Source organism: Mytilus edulis, chromosome 11 (assembly GCF_963676685.1).
Source record: "Mytilus edulis chromosome 11, xbMytEdul2.2, whole genome shotgun sequence".
Lineage (NCBI taxonomy): Eukaryota > Metazoa > Mollusca > Bivalvia > Mytilida > Mytilidae > Mytilus > Mytilus edulis.
The window spans coordinates 75,383,357-75,405,115 of NC_092354.1; the positions used below are offsets into that span (position 1 = coordinate 75,383,357).

General features: G+C 33.5%; 2 protein-coding genes across 2 annotated transcripts; one reads left to right on the forward strand and one right to left on the reverse strand.

The window, feature by feature from the left end:
• The first annotated feature begins 10,116 nt into the window (after positions 1 to 10,116).
• Positions 10,117 to 11,708, forward strand: LOC139496287 (zinc finger protein 235-like). Its single transcript, XM_071284791.1, has one exon. The coding sequence runs from the start codon at positions 10,222 to 10,224 to the stop codon at positions 11,398 to 11,400; it is 1,179 nt and encodes a 392-aa protein (XP_071140892.1). The 5' UTR covers positions 10,117 to 10,221; the 3' UTR covers positions 11,401 to 11,708.
• A 7,403-nt stretch (positions 11,709 to 19,111) lies between these two features.
• LOC139494589 (zinc finger protein 227-like) lies at positions 19,112 to 20,311 on the reverse strand. Its single transcript, XM_071282749.1, has one exon. It carries the CDS (start codon positions 20,309 to 20,311, stop codon positions 19,112 to 19,114), a length of 1,200 nt encoding a protein of 399 aa, XP_071138850.1.
• Positions 20,312 to 21,759: the final 1,448 nt, after the last annotated feature.

The following is a 21,759-nucleotide window of genomic DNA, read 5'->3' on the forward strand; positions in this document are numbered from 1 at the left end:
AAAGCAAACCTGAATAATAATTTTAAAATCTAATTCATTAGTTTTTACCCCCAACAAAGCATACAAAAAGCTGACGTAATTTAAGATACTGATTGTCCATGTGATGAATTTGATTACAAAATAAACATCGCATCATTATTTTTTTTATGTATATTATATATAATGGTACAGTTATTTGGCATGTACATGTATCTATAGTGTTGCTTTAGAACAATGAATACATTCGACAAGCTCACTGTCATGTATTATTAACCTATTTTCTCGTATGTATATTGCTCTATTTTCGAGACCCCAACCGATTCCATTACCAACAGCCGGCGGTGCTGATAAACTGCATGGGAGGCACATGTAACAGCTCACCATCAACGTTGCCGCAAGGGATTTGTTTCCAACATTTAGTTTCGGATTCGAGTGACCCAGATTATCAAGAAAAGTCATTACACCATCATCTTTAATTGAGAATTGAATGCTTCTTTTTGTAAATTTATTGGGGTGTAAAAGCGTTGACCGAAGTACATTTTGTATGAAGCGCGGAAGCGCTTCATTCTAAAAATGTACGCACGGTCAACGCTTTTACAACCCTATAAAGTTACAAAAAGAAGCATTCAATACTTATAATTACATTTTTAAGCTATGATCACGAAAACACGAATTTTATATATTTTATTATTTAATTCACCTGTGCACTTTATTGTTGGAGCACGTGTTATCACGAATGACAAGTTGTATTGAGCATTACAACTGCTTACGGAATAACACGTGATGTGCAGTTAGCCAATCAGAATAAAATATTATAATGAAACATATATCTAATGTAATTATTTACACGTATAGATTCTCTAAGGCATGGATCCGGGTTGGGTAAATCATGGAAAACTCTTAACCTTATTATCCAATCGAAACTTTTTGTCCATTCTTTTTTTTAATTGTCTGCCCCTAGATTATAGAATTCAACGTTGGTCAAATGTTTATCATCTTTCAGTTTAATAGCAGTTTCAATCGCATAATTGTCTACATCAATTCCAACAACTTTAGCATCTGGAAAATATTTAGCTATGTTTGCAGTTAGCTTACCAACCCCACAACCAATGTCTAGAATTGTCCTGATTTTATCTGAAAGAAAACATGCAAATGTGAAGAAAAGGAGATATGGAGGATTTAAGTTAATGGAACATATATTGACGGTGGACACAACCAGGACATAGGGTTGTTCCATATACGTTAGGGAGCTACCATTTGATTTTTCGGGGGAAAGGGGAGGGCTAGGATCAAATAAGTTGTAATTTTTGTTCTGCCGTTTTTTTTTGCAAAATTGCTCATCCTACCTTTTTTTACTAAATATTTCTGTCCTGCCTTTTTTCAAATATTATTCTAGCCCCCATCCAATAAAACTCAAATGTGAGTTCCCTTAAGCCGTTTATCAATCTGCTGTTTAATGTGGGTTTTTCAAAACATGTTTAGGACCGAAATTTCTTTCTTTTTTTTTTTTTATAGATAAGAGGTCGTCTTTCGTACATACATTTCTACTGTTTCGATCTTGCGTATATCCACATAATAGGACGAACATTCTATTTTCTGAGAAAGAGGTAGGAGGTATTTGGACAATGAATTTGCTGGTATTTGGTTAACATTTAACATGGTTATTGACCAATACTGAATGAAAATGAATATGTTGTCCCATGATAGGTAGGAAACCATTCTGAACAATTTTGAAGATACAAAATATATCTTAATACTTTTAAGAAGCAGTCAATGGCACACATTTTTTTTTCTAAAAAAGGGAGGCATAACACTTATTCTTGAGAAACAAATTGATGACACGTTCAACTGTTGGATGATTCGCTTTGGTGTGTCTTTTTAGAAATTTTACAAAGATTGTCGGGTTTAGACAAATATCTGTAGAGCCCAGGAAGTGTAAACAAGACAGATGTATTTAATATTTATAGGGAAAAATCATTTTATATGGGAGATCCTTGGATAAAGTATTATGTTGGCTTTCACTTGCTTTACTTGAAAATCAATTAATATAATATGTGCATCCCGTACCCCAACCAACCACACACCCCTCCCCTTTCCGTCAATCGGCTTGTCTGCAGATCATAGCAAAATATTTAACTTTTCATCTACCAAATAAAAAAAAAAGAGATCAGCTATTTGGTGTATAGTAATATATATCAGTTGAAGTAACAGATCTAGTTTCAGTTTCGTTTTGCTTGAGCAATTTTACGAAATTGTTTTCTTCGGACATAGAACATAGCTTGCAATACAAGATTCTGGCACTCTTTTCTGAAATGCCTGATCCAATTGCTGATATGTGTTGTATATATTCCTACCATATAAAAAAATATGGAAAGGGTTGAGAATGAATCAAACAAGACCATCAAATGTATATCACCAATACAAAAATTTCCAAATAACAATAACCAAAATAATAACACGTGACGAAAACTGAAAATAACTAACATTTTACCTTTGTTTTTGTATTTAGTGGGAAGAAGGTTATCTTCTAACCATTTTCCATCATAACTATCTCCATCTTTATTCATAAAATCAACTGCTTCTCCAAGCTGTGAAAAGGCATACTCTGCAAACGAAAACAAATCCCAAATACAAACTTTCTTAGTAAATGTATTAATAGTATGTTCCTAATGCCGTCTCTACAATCCACTTCCCTTATTACCACTAATGTGACCTACCGAATTAGACTAATTACTGGGTTTGTTCTAACACAAGGAACACGACGAGTGCCACATGTGAAGCAGGATCTGCTTACCCTTCCAGGGCACCTGAGATCTACCCCAGTTTTTGATAGGGTTCGTTTTGCTTAGTATATAGTTTTTTATGTTGTGTTTTGTGTACTTAGTTATCAATTTTACTGTTTGTATGTTGGTCTTTTCATTTTTAGCCATGGCGTTGTCAGTTTGTTTCCGACATCTGTGTTGAAAACCAAACATTTGAGGGCCAGACAAAACATACCATGTAAGCACATAGGCACTTTTCAATATAAATCATATTTCTGTTTATACATTTACTTGTTTATGAGCATGCATCTACATATATTATCTTTACTTGTTAATGATACATGTACATACACATTTACTTGTTAATGATACATGTACACACATACAAATTTACTTGTTAATGATACATGTACACACATACAAATTTACTTGTTAATGATACATGTACACACACAAATTTACTTGTTAATGATACATGTACATACATACAAATTTACTTGTTAATGATACATGTACATACACATTTACTTGTTAATGATACATGAACATGCACATTTACTTGTTAATGATACATGTACATACACATTTACTTGTTAATGATACATGTACATACACATTTACTTGTTAATGATACATGTACATGTACATACACATTTACTTGTCAATGATACATGTACATGCACCTTAAGTTTACCAGTAAATAGTACAGTCATGTGCGTACACCTTGAATTGTAAAGGATACATGTGCAAAAATGTACGTTCATCTTTATTTTAAAAGGATACATGTACGTACTAAATGTTTTTTCTCATCATCTCTCCTCGCCACCCTTACTCTAATTAGTACTTGAGCTGTTTTTCTTGAATTATTACACATTTTAATAACATACCGGCCGATGAGGGGTCTTTTGACCTGAATCATTTTTCTACATCCTTTGTCAGCGAAGCAGTGGCGAGAATCATTGTCGCATATAAGCTCTTCAAGACGGACAACCCCTACTAGATCACCCCAGTTTGAAATTCTTTGTTTTACATGCTTTTCATTGTTTTGTAACATTTTGGCGGAATTGCCTAATCCACAGTAAAACTTCTACAGTATATAGAATTATTTAATATACGGAAAAGATTAAATATCAATATGTTTTTTATTTACTTATCTACAACAGCTGGGATGTAAAATAGTTATCCCATTTAAACTTGGTGTGTCAGTGTAATATCACCCTCTAGCATCCGGCTATCGGGATGATTTTACAATTTTACAATGACACACCAAGAGTCCGAATGGGATTACCATTATCCTAGCTAGAATTCCCCTCTAACCACCAACCGGAGAGCATGATTCTTTATACGAAATCATCTTTCAAATTGTTTCAACCGGGACTCAAACCCGGTACCTGTTTGTTATAAGGCAGCGTGTTAACCGACTGTGCTTACGTCTGAGTAAGTATCTAAAATAAAATAAATAGTAGTCTTAGCAGTTGGGCTGACATTCATAAGGGGGTTCCCCTGGGTTCTATCCTGGGCCCCGTACTTTTTAATGTTTTTATCAATGATATAATCTTATTTATAAAAAAAACTCTGTATAATTATGCAGACGACAACAATTTGTCTTACTGGTTTTCTCAAATTAAGAGCCACGTATACAGTCTTGGAATGGTTCAAAATGTTGTTGTTCAGCATGCAGACAAGCTTTTTCATATTTTAGAATTAATTTTGCTCTAACATACGATTATGCCTTAAATGTTTGCATGTGTGTTATATTTCATTTGTGCTTAATTTTAGTTGTGCTTTAATATTTAGAACTTTGTGCTTCAGCTTTGGCTTGTTTAGATGTGTGTTTTAATGTTGTGTTTATGTTATTCTTTATTCGGTAAAAAGTTCTTTTAAAGTGCTTATGTTTGTATTGTTATATGTGAACCGAATCAAAATAAAACTTTCGTATTCGTATTCGTATCTATCGCATGATCTAAGGAAAGCAATCCCGTCACACTATTAAACAAAGTAAAAGATATAAATAATAAATAATATGAATGCTACTCGCGGTCAAAGAAAGGAATATAACATTCTGTCGGTGGACAAATGTAGGTACTATAAAATCGAGAGAAAAAAATAACTCAAAAGAAATCACTCAAACATGTGCAATCCGAAGTAAAGACACAAACACATCACAAGAAAAACAAGAGCACGTCATCTCGGCGGGCAACTGTCGACTTTAAAAAAGTCGTACGATCGAAACATATGACAAAGAAATCGAAGATCCACAAAATAATTGCAAATAGTCACAAGAAATAACCAGATCACGTGAAACCTAAGAAATAAGATGCAAAGAGTCATATGAAATAACTAAATCACGCCAATGTTGGTAGGCGACTGTCGATTTGTCAATGTTGGTGGGCAACTGTCGACTTGTCAATGTTGGTGGGCAACTGTCGACTTGTCAATGTTGGTGGGCAACTGTCGACTTGTCAATATTGGTAGGCAACTGTCGACGTGTTAATGTTGGTAGGCAAATGTCGACTTGTCAATGTTGGTGGGCAACTGTCGATTTGTCAATGTTGGTGGGCAACTGTCGATTTGTCAATGTTGGTGGGCAACTGTCGACTTGTCAATGATGGTGAGCAGCTGTCGACTTGTCAATATTGTTTGATCGAACATAAACATAACTAAAACATGACACCTAAAAAATAAGACCTAAACGAAGATGTTTCAAAAATTGGTTAACACAAACAATGCGGAAAAATACAACGATATAAGTCTATGCTAGCCCGAGTACTATAATTTAAGACTTCGAAGCAAGGTTTTTTATCGGATATATTTTTAACTATCAATAATGAAGGTTCATATTATTTACATCAAACGTTTTTTTTTATCGGATATTATTCTTATACTATCAATATTGCTCCTCGAAGTACTCAACTTGACAATGGTCAACCAATACAGGTTATCGCATAACTAAGGTGAAAATCATGCATGTGTAACAAAACTTTTAAAAAGATACAGAAATTATGACAGTCAGATTAATTGTACTTGTTAATTATTGACAATTCATTTCTCATTATACGTAATTTTTAACAGATTTGTTCGATGTCGGGCAAAAAAAATGTAGCTGTTTATAAGAACGCCCCCCTCCCCACCCCCCCCCCCCCAAATTGACGTAACAGATGGACTTTTGATAGTTTTAAAAAACTTTACAGCAAAAGAGGAGCGAAAGATACCAGAGGAAAAGTCCGTTTATTTTCTATCTAGAGTTTGACTGTCACTCTGGTTAAAGTTTTACCATGCGCTAAAATGCTACGTTTCAACTACGCTTTGAATAAAAATGTCCCATTATTTTTAAAGCAAGGTTTAACTAGGTTTGTGCTACGTTCTTATCACGTTTTGCTATGTATTAGTACGTGTAGGGCCATGTTTCCACCACGCATTGACAAGTTTTGACAAACTAGCCGCAAACTTATTATAAGCTTGCAGCAAAAAGCTACAATGTTTGCCAGAAGTTTGCAGCTAGCGGCAAACATCTGCAAACACTATTTTCTGTGTCGAGCTGCATTTTGTGTCTGCTGCAAACATTTCAGTTCCATATATTACTATATCCGATTTTTTTTTTTACAATCTGTCATATTCCATATGACCCAAACTTAAGTGCTCCTTCTTGCACTATAACTCATAGCTGATAATTTAGCTGCATTATCCCTCCTTCTATTTAGGAGTGTGCCGGAATCATGAAAAAAAAATATAAAAAAAACAGGAGTCGTCTGTAGAAAGAAAGATAATCACGATAACTTTAGTTTCATTCCCTTGACTTATATTGTTCTTGCAGAAAAGCATGATAAAAAGTAAGTTTATTCAAATTCACACATTTAAATCACATTCTTATCATAATCGATATTCCGTAACCAAGGTTTATAACATACATGACATACATATATGAAGGATTGTGCCTGATATTCATATGATGAAGACATACTTTTTCAATCAGTTTTAAAATTGAAGTCAGGAGCAAGCTGGCATGCCAGTTAACTGCTAGTAGTCTGTTGTTATACTTATTTATGTATTGTTGAAATTTTGTTTATTTTCTTTGGTTACATCTTCTGACATCAGACTCGGACTCCTCTTGTATCGAATTTTAATGTGCGTATTGTTATGCGTTTACTTTCTGGGCCATTTTAAAAAAAAATGAAGCAAAAGTGTGACATGGGGGGTCCAATTTCAAACTTAATATTTTGTATTTCTTTTTGTCTTGCCCTTTTACCAATACTTTAAATTTTATAATTCCAAAGTTTCAGGCAGAATGAAACAGACACATTGAATAATCTTAAATTTTAATAACATACATCTCAAAATTTTTAAACAGAAACCATACTACTTAAAAACAAGTTTGGTAATAAAACAGTCAAGAAAACATTGCTCAGACCTTTTCCAAATGAAAGTCAATATAAAAAGGAAAATTTTAAAACCAAAATTTCCATCTTTTCTGCTAAATCATATAATAACAATCAAATTGAATAGCTTAATTTGAAAAAAATAATAGTAACTAGTGATTGAAGTTTAAAAAAAAAAAGAATCTTTAAGTTAATATATTTCAGTTACAATAGTAAACTTTGAAAGCCCTGAGTTTTTGTGATCATTTGCAAAAAACAAAATGTCATTTCATTGTACCGTTTAAATGTAATTGTATGTAGAAAAAGCCTTCTATTTTCATTATTTTGTCACACTCCTGACATATTTTATAAAGATTGAAAAATGCTTTAAACTTTCACAAAAAATCACTAAACACATTGCTATATCATTGATTTCAATTTCTGGTATCTTTTTCCATAGAACAGGACTTTCTTTTTAGGACCATTTATAAAAAAACGAAGAGAGGCACCCCAAAATGTCAGGAGTGTGACATCTGTCTTTAAACATCTACCAAAGAACACAAAGGACTTAAATGTTTTATTTTTTTTTATTTTTCAGAAGTGGCTATTCCAAAGAGAAGGAAAAAAAATATTACCACTGTGATATGTTTATATCATAGATGTGGGAGTGCATTATATATGTCAGGAGTGTAACGCTTTTTTAAGGCACTTTCTGTCAATTCATAATTTCACAAGATTAAGTTCCACAAGTTTCTTTGTGTTAGAAATGTTAAAACCAAGTAATATTCATATCATTTACCTCTTAAATGTGTTATTTATCATGATTGTTTTGGCACAATCAGTTTTAATTAGTCATTTTTCTATTTTTTGTGCACAGTAATGCAAATTTATCAAAGGAAATAAGTGTGTACAACTATAATATCATATAGGAAAGTGAGGAAATAAATTTTGTACAAAATAGAACAATTATTTTGATTTAAAATGGTATATTTAAAGATGTTTCAATGATTAACCATTCAGATGTAATTTGTCACACTCCTGACATGAATTTAACAATTTAAGAAAAAAATGAAAATTAGCTTTAGTTTTAGGACAGATAATTGAAAGACAGCTAGTAAATAGAAACAAATTTTGGTAAAACTTCCATTCCTCAAAACATCCACTTGATTTGCTGAAATAAGCAGGGCAAAATTTCCTAGAAGAAATAAATGAAAGAAGGAGACTTGGAAAGAGCGAACCTGTAAATACTGGCTGAATCTGAAATTTAAACATGATCAGAGGAAGTTGGACTGTCACGGAATAGAAGTTCCTTCATAATATAAGTTCCATAAGGAACAGATATTCTGGAATACTATTTCCACAGGAATAAGTATCACAGTATATGTTCCTAACGGAATAAATGGTACAGAATATTTGTTCCAACAGGAACAGATATTATGACAATGTTTATAACAAAGTTTCCATTGGAACTTCTGTTAGGTGGAACAAATATACGTTGACAGGACAATCTTAAACAAAATAAAATCCTATAAAACGAAGCTAACAGAAAAAGGCTTAAAGTAAGAAGAACTTTGAATTCCAAATTTGATCAACAATATAAAGAAGAACAAAGGCAGTGGCAGAGAAACAGTAGAAAAAAAGAAGAAATATAAAAAACGAAGTTGGCTTGAATAAGGACTTATAATCGAACAGAAACACCTCAGATTCAAATGCGAACAGATCTGTGACTGTGTCAGATTCCGGATCTATAGTGAGAAAAACTGCACAACACACAAGAAATCAACTAAAAAAATGTACCACAAATCCCAAATGCTTGGACGAGTACTTTGAAACACATCATAAAAAATGCTAGGAAAAAAGGGACTTCTAGACGAGATCAGTTATAAGCATTTGGGTTTTGTGGCAGTTGATTTCTTGTGTGTTATGCAGGTATCTAGGTTTTGTAGTTTTTTCTTTTGTTTAAGATTGTCCAACTTCCTCTGATCATTTTTCAATTTTAGATTCTGCCAGTATTTGAGGGTTCTCTCTTTCCAAGTCTCTTTCTTTGAATCATTTCTTCTAGAGAATTTTGCCTGGCTTATGTCGGAAATATTTTGCACAAACAAACACATAAAGGGTAAGAACTTTTATATATACAATTTTTTTTTTGCCTTCAATGAAAATTTGATGGCTAAATTGGGTCTCGAAGTTGAGAGAAAAATATGCTCTCAAAGTCCAACCGAAAACGGCGGCTTCAGCATTATGACGTCGAAGTAAGGCGTCAAAGAAAAAAAATATAATAGCCTTTCATGACGTCATAATTATTTGGACTAGATCCGCCCCTGCAGCTGGAATCCTACAAGTTTCCAGAGATCTAGAACATCTGTATCTCCTTTTCTGTTTGATTTGTTATTCAGTAATTTTATAAGCTAATAAGGCTGATTTCTACACATTAACAGCTTATTTTCAGATTTGTTTTATATTTGTGTCCGCCATATTGGGATGATCGTAATTGCAGTTACGATCATCACGTTGACACCAGTGTTTAAATAGGATTGATTAAGGGACGTAACACCACTACTAACCGTGTATGAAATAAGCCCCGCCTTCTTTTTAACCTAATATGGTACCTAAAGGGACGTAACAGTCACACCACTACTAACCGTGCATAAAATAAGTCCCGACTCCCTACTAACCTAATATGAAATATACACGGTCTCCACGCGGACGCTTAAAATCCAATCATATTTCTATAAATGTGTAGGAGGTAAGATAAAGTGTGTTACACCATAAACAACATAGACTGTCACAGGGATTTACACAGAGGTGCCTACAGTCTGCAGATTTTAGACTTACATTTATTTGCTTTAAATTACAGAGTTGAACCCGGACTCAATTACTGGAGTTGAACCTTATTGAACATATTGATAGATCAGTTAAGCCAGTAATTAACAAGAAAGTATGAAAACACAAGCAGACGATACACATGATAAATTTATCATGTCTGTGTCTGTGGTGTATGTGGTAAAGGGTTTAGACAACCTGGTAATTTAAAGACTCACACGAAAACACATACAGGTGAAAACCCTCATCACTGTGGTGAATGTGGTAAAGGGTTTAGTCAGCGTCGTTATTTACAGAGGCACATGAGAACACATACAGGCGAACAACCTCATGAATGTGATTTATGTGGTAAAGGGTTTAGTCAGGTGGATAGTTTAAAGATTCACATGAAAACACATACGGACAATAATCATCTTTTTTGTGATGTATGTGGTAAAGGGTTTAGTGGGCGTCGTTATTTACAGAGGCACATGAGAACACATACAGGTGCAAAACCTCATCACTGTGATGTGTGTGGTAAAGGGTTTAGTCAGCATCGTTATTTACAGGCACACATGAGAATACATACAGGTGAACAACCTCATGACTGTGATGTATGTGGTAAAATGTTCAGTCTGCGTCGTTATTTACAGATTCACATGAGAATACATACAGGTGAAAAACCTTATGACTGCGGTATACGTGGAAAAAGATTCAACCAGCCTTGTAGTTTAAAGAATCACATGAGTACACATACAGGTGATAAACCTCATAACTGCAATGTATGTGGTAAAGGCTTCAGTCGGCTGGATAGATTAAAGAGGCATATAAAAATACATACGGACGATAAACCACATGTCTGTGATGTATGTGGTAAAGGGTTAAGTCAGCGTCGTAATTTACAGAGGCACATGAGAACACATACAGGTGAAAAAACCCATGACTGTGCCGTATGTGGTAAAAACTTTAGTCGGCTGGATGGTTTAAAGAGTCACATGAAAACACATACGGACGATAAACCTCATGCCTGTGATGTATGTGGTAAAGGCTTTAGCCAGCGTAGTAATTTACAGAGGCACATGAGAAGACATACAGGTGAAAAACCCCATGAATGTGGTGTATGTGGTAAAGGGTTTAGTCAGTCGGGTAATTTACAGAGGCACATGAAAACACATACGGGCGACAAACCTCATGGCTGCAGTGTACATGTACCTCATGACTGTGACGTATGTTACAAAAAGTTTATTCACCTTCATGATTTACAGAGACACATGAGAACACATACAGGTGATAAACCTCATGACTGTGACGTATGCGGTAAAAAGTTTAGTCGTCTTTGTAATTTACAGACACACATGAGAATACATACCGGTGATTACCCTAATGAATGTGGTGTATGTGGTAAAGGATTTGGTCGGCCTGATCATTTACAGAATCACACAAAAACACATAATGGCGATAAACCTCATATCGGTGATGTATCCGTTAAAAACTTTAATTAGCTTGGTATTTAACATGATACTAGTAATACATAATAGCGATAAAACTTATATCGGTGATGTATGCGTTATAAAGTTTAATGAGCTTGGTATTTTACATGAGAACAAATACAGGTGATACACCTCTTGAAAGCGATGTAATTATATAAGTGGTTAAGTGTTTAGCCACGGTAGTTTACAGATTAACATGAGAACTCATACCTATAGTAAGATTAGTGACGTATACATATATGGTTAAGTATGTATGCATTTTATTGATTTGCACATAATCATAATTGAAGCATATGAAAATATATATAGCTGATACACCTTATGTTTGTGATGTATGCGGTAAAGGAGTTACCAATCCTAGTAGTTAACAGTTTCGCATGAAAACACATACAATGTACAGAGACACATGAGAACACATATACAGCCGATAAATCTCATTATTGTGACGTTGATGGTAAAATGTTTAGTTATCTTAAAGATGTGCAGAGACACATGAGAACACATACAGGAGATAAATCTTATTACTTTGATTTTAGGGGTAAACGTTTTAGTTATATAAAAAATGTGCAGAGACACATGCAAACCCATATGTCAGATACGTCTTATGTATGTGGTAAAAGTTTTAATCGGCTTAGTAATTTACAGAAACACATTACAAGACATGTATACATTGTATACAGCCTGTAAAATCACAGGAATGTATATACTGCATGTGTGTCAGAATTCATTGAAATTTGTGACTTACAAAGACACTTTAGAATACAAACTTGGGTAAAACTCGTTAAAAGGTTTTTTTGTTTTAAAGAATTAATTCATTAAACATTGATATAGAGGTGTCTTCAACCTATGCCAACATTTGATAAACATATATTCAACCTATGCCTACAAACAAAATACAATAGGTGTTGTTAAAGCAATTATTTATTAATAAAAGGTAAAATACAGTCAGTATATTTAAGCATTAAAATATTACTCTTTGAAAATTCAGATACAAAAATAAAGTATTTGCAAAATTGTGTTGTAGTTAAAATGGAATAATTAAAAATTGAACCCTTGATACTAGCAAAATTGTGTTGAAAAAATATAAAGTTCATAACAAAAATATAGACTAAATTTCTGAAATTAAACACTGTTATATAACAATACTTGAGAAAAAAGAGCAAAAAAGCCATTTCATTAGTACAAATTTAATGATAATTTTTGTTACTTATTATGTTGTATTTAATATGTAACATACAAACATAACAAATATACAAATATACCATAACAGATTTTTTTAAATCAAATTAATTTTGCAATATAGTATTTAAAATAAATATCAAAGAGAATATTTTTTTTGTTCATTTATAGGCATCGACTTTCCAGTTTGACAATGCACACTTAATTTACTTTGTTTTGGTTTTAAAAAAAATAAATTTCTTCGTTTTTTTATTTATTATATTGAGTTGTGAGATTTATGATTACATTTTGTGTCTAGCTCTAATTTGAAACTCCATCATCCGAATTGATAATAAGATAATAATGAGATAATTTGCGAAATTACTAAAACAAAATGAGTGCAATTTATATAACCAGACTTGTGACTATCCTAAGACCATCGTAAGAAACCTCTCGTGTAGTCCTTGCGTCATGTACTTTGTGACCAACTTTAGAAAATGTCAAAATTTAGGACCACTTAATAAAACCCACTAAGGACTAGAATATACCGTAAAACCATCCTTAGACATGTCTTACTCCTGGGATATCTTTCTGAAACTTGCCCAAGAGACCCAAGGATAACATGACACCAGTTGATTGTGCAGATCTAGCATCATGTCTTATAGTATGACTTTTGAGACAATCGTATTAGTGAAATTTGTCTAATTCTATGAATGTGTTGGAATGAAAAGTGACCATTTATAATAGATATTTTTCAGTATTTATTAGATACACGAGTTTCAATAGTGTATTATGTCATTGTATTTGAAGAAAACTGTTTTATATAAATTTAGTATTTTGATCATACATTTTATATTATTCACGAGAATGACCCTGATATATATTTAATATAACTAGATGATTGTTCCTTTAATAAAAATCCGTAAAATTCAGTCTTTTCCCCCTCATTATTTAATTTTATTGATTTTTAACGTATTCCTATATGAAATAAAGATCATCAACACACACAATTATACCTACATTTTCACTTGTACTTGTAAAAGACTTTGTATATTGAGTATACTTTAACGGTAGGTTTAAACTGGTTGTAAATTGATTAGCCCCTAATTAATTAATGTTTTTATAACACTTAAAATGCAACAAATTATTCAACCTATGCCAACATTTTTTCATACAATTTTATACCTAAATTTCAAAATGTTGGCATAGGTTGAATGAACCGATATAGATTGTGTAGATGTAAGAACATTTTAGCACATGTATATATATATATATCTGTTTATTGAGATAAACCTTGAATTTTTCATTTATGTGGTTGGATGTTTAGTGCGAGTTGTAATTTTTAATTATATATATATATATAGAAAGACACATTAGAACACAAAAGCAAATGTGGTATGATTGCCAATGAGACAACTGTCTACAAGAGAACACATAGGAACACACGTAGAAGATAAACCCTCATATATATGATATTTGCTAAAGGGTTTAGTCGGCTTTCTAATTTGCTGAGAACACACATACATGTATTACATGAGAACACATTATGTATGTGATGTTTGGTGAAGGGTTTAGTTGGTTTTCTAATTTGCAGACACATTATAATTCATATACATGAGAATACATCATGTATGTGATATTTGGTGAAGGATTGTGTCGGCTTAGTAATTTTCAATGACACAAGTGAACACCTGCACGAGCTTAAAATCATGTATGTGATATTTGGTAAAGGATTCACTCGACTTGGTAATTAACAGTGACACATTGGAACACATGCGTGAGATAAACATCATGTATGTGATATTTGGTGAAGGATTGTGTCGGCTTTGTAATTTTCAATGACACAAATGAACACCTGCACGAGCTAAAAAATCATGTATGTGATATTTGGTAAAGGATTCACTCGACTTGGTAATTAACAGTGACACATTGGAACACATGCATGAGATTAACTTAGTGTGGGTGATATAACGGTTTACATTCTGTGTGTTGTTTGCTATTTTATTTTAAAATGTGTTATTTGGTAAAGGGTTTATTCGGCTTGACAACTTACAAAGACGCATAGGATATGTGTGATATTTTATTTTTTTATTTAGTTAAGGGTTCACTCGACTTTATCTTACCTTGGCCTTATTGTTATGGATCTTTAGACATGTTAGTTTATGTGGTGCTTGTAGTAAAACTTTATCTTCTACACTTTTAACATAAATGAATGGTCAGTAAATCAGATGAGACATTTCAGAGTTTGAATTCTTGTCAAATAAAGCGGGTCGTTAGTAGTTTGCTTGGATTATTTACATTTGTGAATATGCAAAATTGGTATTGTACATGATTGTTGTTTACGTGCGGAGACACTGTGAAAAACATGAAACAAGATACACTAAACGTAAAGTATATTCCTGAACATACATGAACCATATGTTACTGAACTCCAAGAAACGTCCTGAAAATACAAGAAAGACGTGTCACTGAACCTAAGGTTAAGTCCCTAAAACATGAACTTATATTGTCCTCCATCTAAAATAGATTGGAAAGAGTGTCGCCAAGTCACCAAAGATGCTCTTTCCTCGTTTTGTGAAAAATGGTGTAAACGGGAAAAATCTGATAAAATATCTCTTGATTCTTATTTGAATACATGTATGAATGTGGTAGATAAGAGAATATCACATTTTGAAAATAATTTAGAAGTAAATAATAGAGTACATAATACACCTTTTTCCAGAATAAGAAATAAATACGTTCAATGGCACATGTTTCATGTTTATTCAGCAGGCTTATACTTTACGTTCAGTGGCACATGTTTCATGTTTATTCAGCAGGCTTATACTTTACGTTCAGTGGCACATGTTTCATGCTTATTCAGCGGGGCTATACTTTACGGTCACGTGTACATGTTTCATGTTTATTAAGCACATAATACACCTTTTTCCAGAATAAGAAATAAATACGTTCAATGGCACATGTTTCATGTTTATTCAGCAGGCTTATACTTTACGTTCAGTGGCACATGTTTCATGCTTATTAAGCAGGGTAATACTTTACGGTCACGTGTACATGTTTCATGTTTATTCAGCAGGGCTATACTTTACGTTCACGTGTACATGTTTTATATTTATTCAGCAGGGTTATACTTTACGTTCACGTGTTCATGTTTCATGTTTATTCACCAGGCCAGTAGTCAACACTTCGGTGTTGACATAAATATCAATAATGTGGTCATTTTTTATAAATTTCCTGTCTACAAAACTTTGAATTTTTCGAAAAACTAAGGATTTTCTTATCATAGGCAAAGATTACCTTAGCCGTATTTGACACAACTTTATGGAATTTTGAATCCTCAATGCTCTTCATCTTTGTACTTGTTTGGCTTTATAAATATTTTGATATGAGCGTCACTAATGAATACTATGTAGACAAAACGCGCATCTAGCGTACTAAATTATAATCCTGGTACCTTTAATAACTATTATTCATGACTATACGTTACGTTCACTGACACATGTGTCGTGTATGTTCAGGACATTTCTTTACGTTCAGTGTAACTTGTTTCATGTTTTTTCACAGTGTCTCTGTAAACGACCATCATTTTAATAATTATGAATTGAATGCTTCTTTTTGTAAATTTATTGGGGTGTAAAAGCGTTGACTGAAGTACATTTTGTATGAAGCGCGGACGCGCTTCATTTTAAAAATGTACGCACGGTCAACGCTTTTACAACCCTATAAAGTTACAAAAAGAAGCATTCAATACTTATAATTACATTTTTTAGCTATGATCATGAAAACACGAATTTATATATTTTATTATTTAATTCACCTGTGCACTTTATTGTTGGAGCACGTGTTATCATGAGTGAAAAGTTGTATTAAGCAATGCAACTGCTTACGGAATAACACGTGATGTGCAGTTAGCCAATCAGAATAAAATATTATAATGAAACATACATCTAATGTAATCATAAGATGAGATACAATTATCTATGATACAACTCTCCACCATAGACCAAATGACGTAAAAGCACAGGCACTTAATTATATCCATTGGAAGACCCACTATCAACGTATATTTACAAGAAGGTACCTATCTACTTTTTTCACCTCTCCGCTTCCAACCCTTATTTCTCTGTCAATTCATTCACAAATTTCTTGTTCCATACACCATTCGATTCATGACAAGAGTTTCTTTCAGATGATATACTTTGTATTTACCATTAGAGTACACCTTACCTCCAATATAGAAACAAATGCCTGTGCGTAAAAGTTAGCGACTACAGGTCAACTTACGGCTTTAAACAATGTGCAATATCAATTTCGCATAGCAGGCTATATCAATCCAAGCGAAAACTAACGGCTCGATTAACTTGACAAGAGTTCACTCTGAAATGTCTCGCTTGCTTTACTGACCATTAATTTAGGTTGAAAGTATAGAAAGTAAAGTTTTACTACAAGCGTCACATAAGCTAACAATTTTAAAGATCCATGACACTAAGGCCAAGGTCAGATAAACCTGACAGATAGACATGTACATCTTTCAATCATTGCATACACCAATAAAGACGACCTATTGCTTAACAGACCAAAACACAAAAACTCAGGATTGACGAATGAACCATAAAAATGAGATAAATGCCAGATGAAACCTGCCAGACTGACATGTACCCCTTACAAGTTGAATAATTCAATATACTACTTATAGGATCTGAGACACAAACCTAATCATGTAAACTAAACTTTGATCACCGATCCATAAAATAAGGTCAAGGTCAGGTCAACACATACTAACATGTAAAGTTGGCTTGCGAGGAACCCATATACAAAACATCATTATCCTATTACTCAAAATAAATTGTTTTGTTCAAGCAGTCGGAGATCAATGAAAATGTGGTCAAGGACAACTGATAAATACAGACGGAAACTGCTTAACATAAGATATAAGCTCTTTATACAAGGTTTGAAGCATCAAGGTCTTCAACTTCCTGGAACATAAAGCTTTGTAGAAATAATTTACACCGCTGCCGGATAGTAATCTCTATGTATAGCATACGACAAAACGAAAGCTCATATCTTTGGACAGCAAGCAACGCAAAGAGTGTAAACCGAGTCAACTGCTATTCAAATATCACCTACACTGTTTTAATCTCAAGTATGTGTTCTCATGTGTCATTGTAAATTAAAAAGTGGAGTGAACCCTTTACCAAATATCACTTACATGATGTGTATCTCATGTACAGGTCCTCGTATGTCATTGAACATTACCAAGTCAAATTAACTTTTTTCAAATGTCACATACATGTGTTCTTATGTGTCATTGTACATTACCAAGTCGAGTGAACACTTGAATAAATATCACACACATGATGATTATGTCATGTACAGGTCCTTATGTGTCATTGTAAATTACCAAGTCGAGTGAACCCTTGACTAAATATCACACACATGATGCTTGTCATGTTCAGGTCCTCATGTGTCATTGTACATTACCAAGTCGAGTGAACCCTTAACTAAATATCACATAATTGTGTTCTCATGTGTCATTGTACATTACCAAGTCGAGTGAACCCTTGACTAAATATCACAAAGACGATGCTTATGTCATGTACAGGTCCTCATGTGTCATTGTACATTACCAAGTCGAGTGAAGCCTTGACTAAATATCACAAAGACGATGCTTATGTCATGTACAGGTCCTCATGTGTCATTGTACATTACCAAGTCAAGTGAACCCTTGACTGATGCTTATGTCATGTATGTGTTGACTTGTATCATTGTTAATTACTATCTCATGTGTCTGCAAATTATAAAGCCAACTAAACCCTTTAGAAAATATCATATATGTGACGTGTGTTCATATGTGTTTCTGTAAGTTGCCAAGCCGAATACGCCTCTACCAAATAACAAATTTAAAAAAAAGAAATAAATTCATGATTGAAACCTAGCACCAACATAATAAAATTTAGATCGGCGACATTTAGAACTATTGTGTGTTTATGTAAATTACCACTCTCACTTTATCCCCTACCTCATACATCACAATTATAAGATTGTCGCAAATCCTTGGTTTATCTATATATTATTAAATTTAACAACTCACACTTAACACACCCCACCACATACATCATATTTATAAAGTTTTCGCCGGTATGTGTTCTAAGTAATGTGTCTATCTATATATAATTAAATGTTACAACTCCCACTTAACATCCCACCACATAAATGAAAATTTCAAGGTTCATCTAACATGTCTAAAGTATACAGATATATGTGCTAATGTTCTAACATTTACACAATCTTAAACAATGTAAAATCACAGTGAAAAGTTTATTCAGTCACCATAATTCCGATGAATTCTGCAACACATGCATTACATTCCTGTGGTTTTACAGGCGTTATACAATGTATTCATGTCTTGTGGTGTGTTTTTTGTAAATTGCAAAGCCGATTAAAACTTTTACCACATGCATAAAATGTATCTCATATATGTGTTCTCATGTGTCTCTGAATATTTCTAATATAACTAAAACTTTTACCAACATCAAGAAATAAGATTTATCTCCTATATGTGTTCTTATGACGTTATGTGTGTCTGCATATTTCTAAAGATAACGAAAACTTTTACCACCAACATCAAGAAATAAGATTTATCTCCTGTATGTGTTCTCATGGGTCTCTGAATATTTCTAATATAACTAAAACTTTTACAACCAACATCACAGTAATGAGATTTATCGAATGTATGTGTTCTCATGTGTCTCACCGATATGATGTTTATCGCCATTATGTGTTTTTGTTTGTGTCTCTGTAAATGATCAAGTCGATTAAATCTTTTACCACATACACAACATTCATAAGGTTTATCACCGGTATGTGTTCTCTTGTGAACCTGTAAAATACCAAGCTTACTAAACGCTTCAACGCATACATCACCAATATAAGAATTAATGCCATTAGGTGTTTTTGTGTGTCTCTGTAAATGATCAAATCGACTAAATCCTTTACCGCACGCACCACATTTATGAGGTTTATCACCGGTATGTGTTCTCATGTGATCCTGTAAAAAAACAAGCTTACTAAACGTTTTAACGGACACATCACCAATATGAGGATTATCGTCATTATGTGTTTTTTTGTGTCTCTGTAAATGATCAAGGCGACGGAATCCTTTACCACATACATCATATTTAGGACGTTTATTACCGGTATGTGTGCTCATGTGTGTCTGTAAATTACAAAGACGACTAAAGTTTTTACCACATACGACACAGTCATGAGGTTTATCCCTTGTATGTGTTCTCATGTGTGTCTGTATACTGAAGCCGTGAGGTTTATCGCCCATATGTGTTTTCATATGACTCTTTAATCTATCCAGCCGACTAAAACCTTTACCACATACATCACAGTCATATGGTTTATCCCCTGTATGAGTTCTCATGTGACTCTGTAAATAGCGACGCCGACTAAAACCTTTACCACATACATCACAGTCATATGGTTCATCACCTGTATGAGTTCTCATTTGATTCTTCAAACTACAAGGCAGACTAAACCCTTTACCACATACACAACATACATGAGGTTTTTCATCTGTATGTGTTCTCATGTGAATCTTTAAACTATACAGCCGACTAAAGCCTTTACCACATACATCACAGACATATGGTTTATCACCTGTGTGTGTTCGCATGTGAGTCTTCAAACCACCGAGCCGACTACAACCTTTACCACACACATCACAGACATGAGGTGTATCACCTGTGTGTTTTCGCATGTGAATGTTTAAACTACAAGGCTTACTGAACCCTCTACCACATACACCACATTCATGAGGTTTATCATGTGTATCTTCTGTTGTGTTGTCATACTTTTTTTGTTAATTACTGGCTTAACTAAACCTTCAACCACATGTAATACTCCTTGTTCTTGTTCAACTCTGTAATTAAAAGCAAATAAAGTTAAGACTAAAACCTGTAGACTGCAGTCATCTTTCCGTAAAATCACCTATAACTGTATTTTTATTTTATTTTTTTGGTGTAACACACTTTATACTTTTGTATCTATGTATCTGCATGTTTGGATTATCCGATAATTCGACTTTAATGCTATATATATTACATATATTAAATGATTCGGTAGGTGCGGACTGATACGAACACAGAGGTTGAACTCGGAACAGTTGGGACAAGTGTGAACACAATATTCAAGCTTGGTACTTACTGTCTAATATTGGATTGTGATCAAGTTTTTGACATAATACGGGTTTCTGACACAACAAAATGTGGTAAAAAATCTTTTAAGATTTGAAATGGGATATTTGATTCACCTTAAATGGTCTGATATCTCACACCATGGGGGATTCAGCCAGCGGCGTAACCAGGGTAATATTGATGTGGGTGCCAGTAAACTTAATTTGCGACCATCAAATCCCCAATCGCTTCCGTCGAAGCTTAAAATACAATACAGTTATCTCCTAAATACTAGTACAATGCATTTAATATAAAAGTTTTCTACTCAATCTTATATTTGACATCTCAAAAACAGATTCATTACAGCGGCACTTCTGTATATATGGAATTTCGGAATTTAGGAACCGAAGTGATCTCCCGCAGTTTGTGCTTCCACATTGGGTTTTGAATTTTGATTACTTTAACTAAATCAAGTACATACTTTTTTTCGGTACTACCGAAAAAAAGTATGTACAGTATGTACTTGATTTAGTTATTGCCTTGGTTCCTGTGGATAGATTATTTTTTTAAGTTTGATTGATAGTTTTCACATTTGTTAGTGGATACAGAGAATTTTTATCATGTCGTCTTTCATGTCACATGAAACAATGTCAGGATACTTAAATGATGTATGGTTTAGAAATTAGTCAAGATCAAGGAGCGTTGCTACGTCAGATCCAGAAGCAATCACTCCGCTACCTAGGCTCAATTTCAGATGAAACATGCCGGATGGTCTGCGTATCATCATCCTCTCTGCTTGTTATAGTCAGTAACGTATAGACATTTTACGAAAAAAATCGAGAATACTTTTCTGCGATTGATCCATCTTGTTTTCATAACTTAAAATAATTCTCATTGACAGATCATCCATACTGCGTCGGAAATGAAAGAACATTATCCAGAAATATCAAACCTTTTACATTCGGATACTCCCGAGTTTTGTCCGCTGCGAACACATACTTTTTTTTTGTTAAAACGATGTGGATACTTGAGA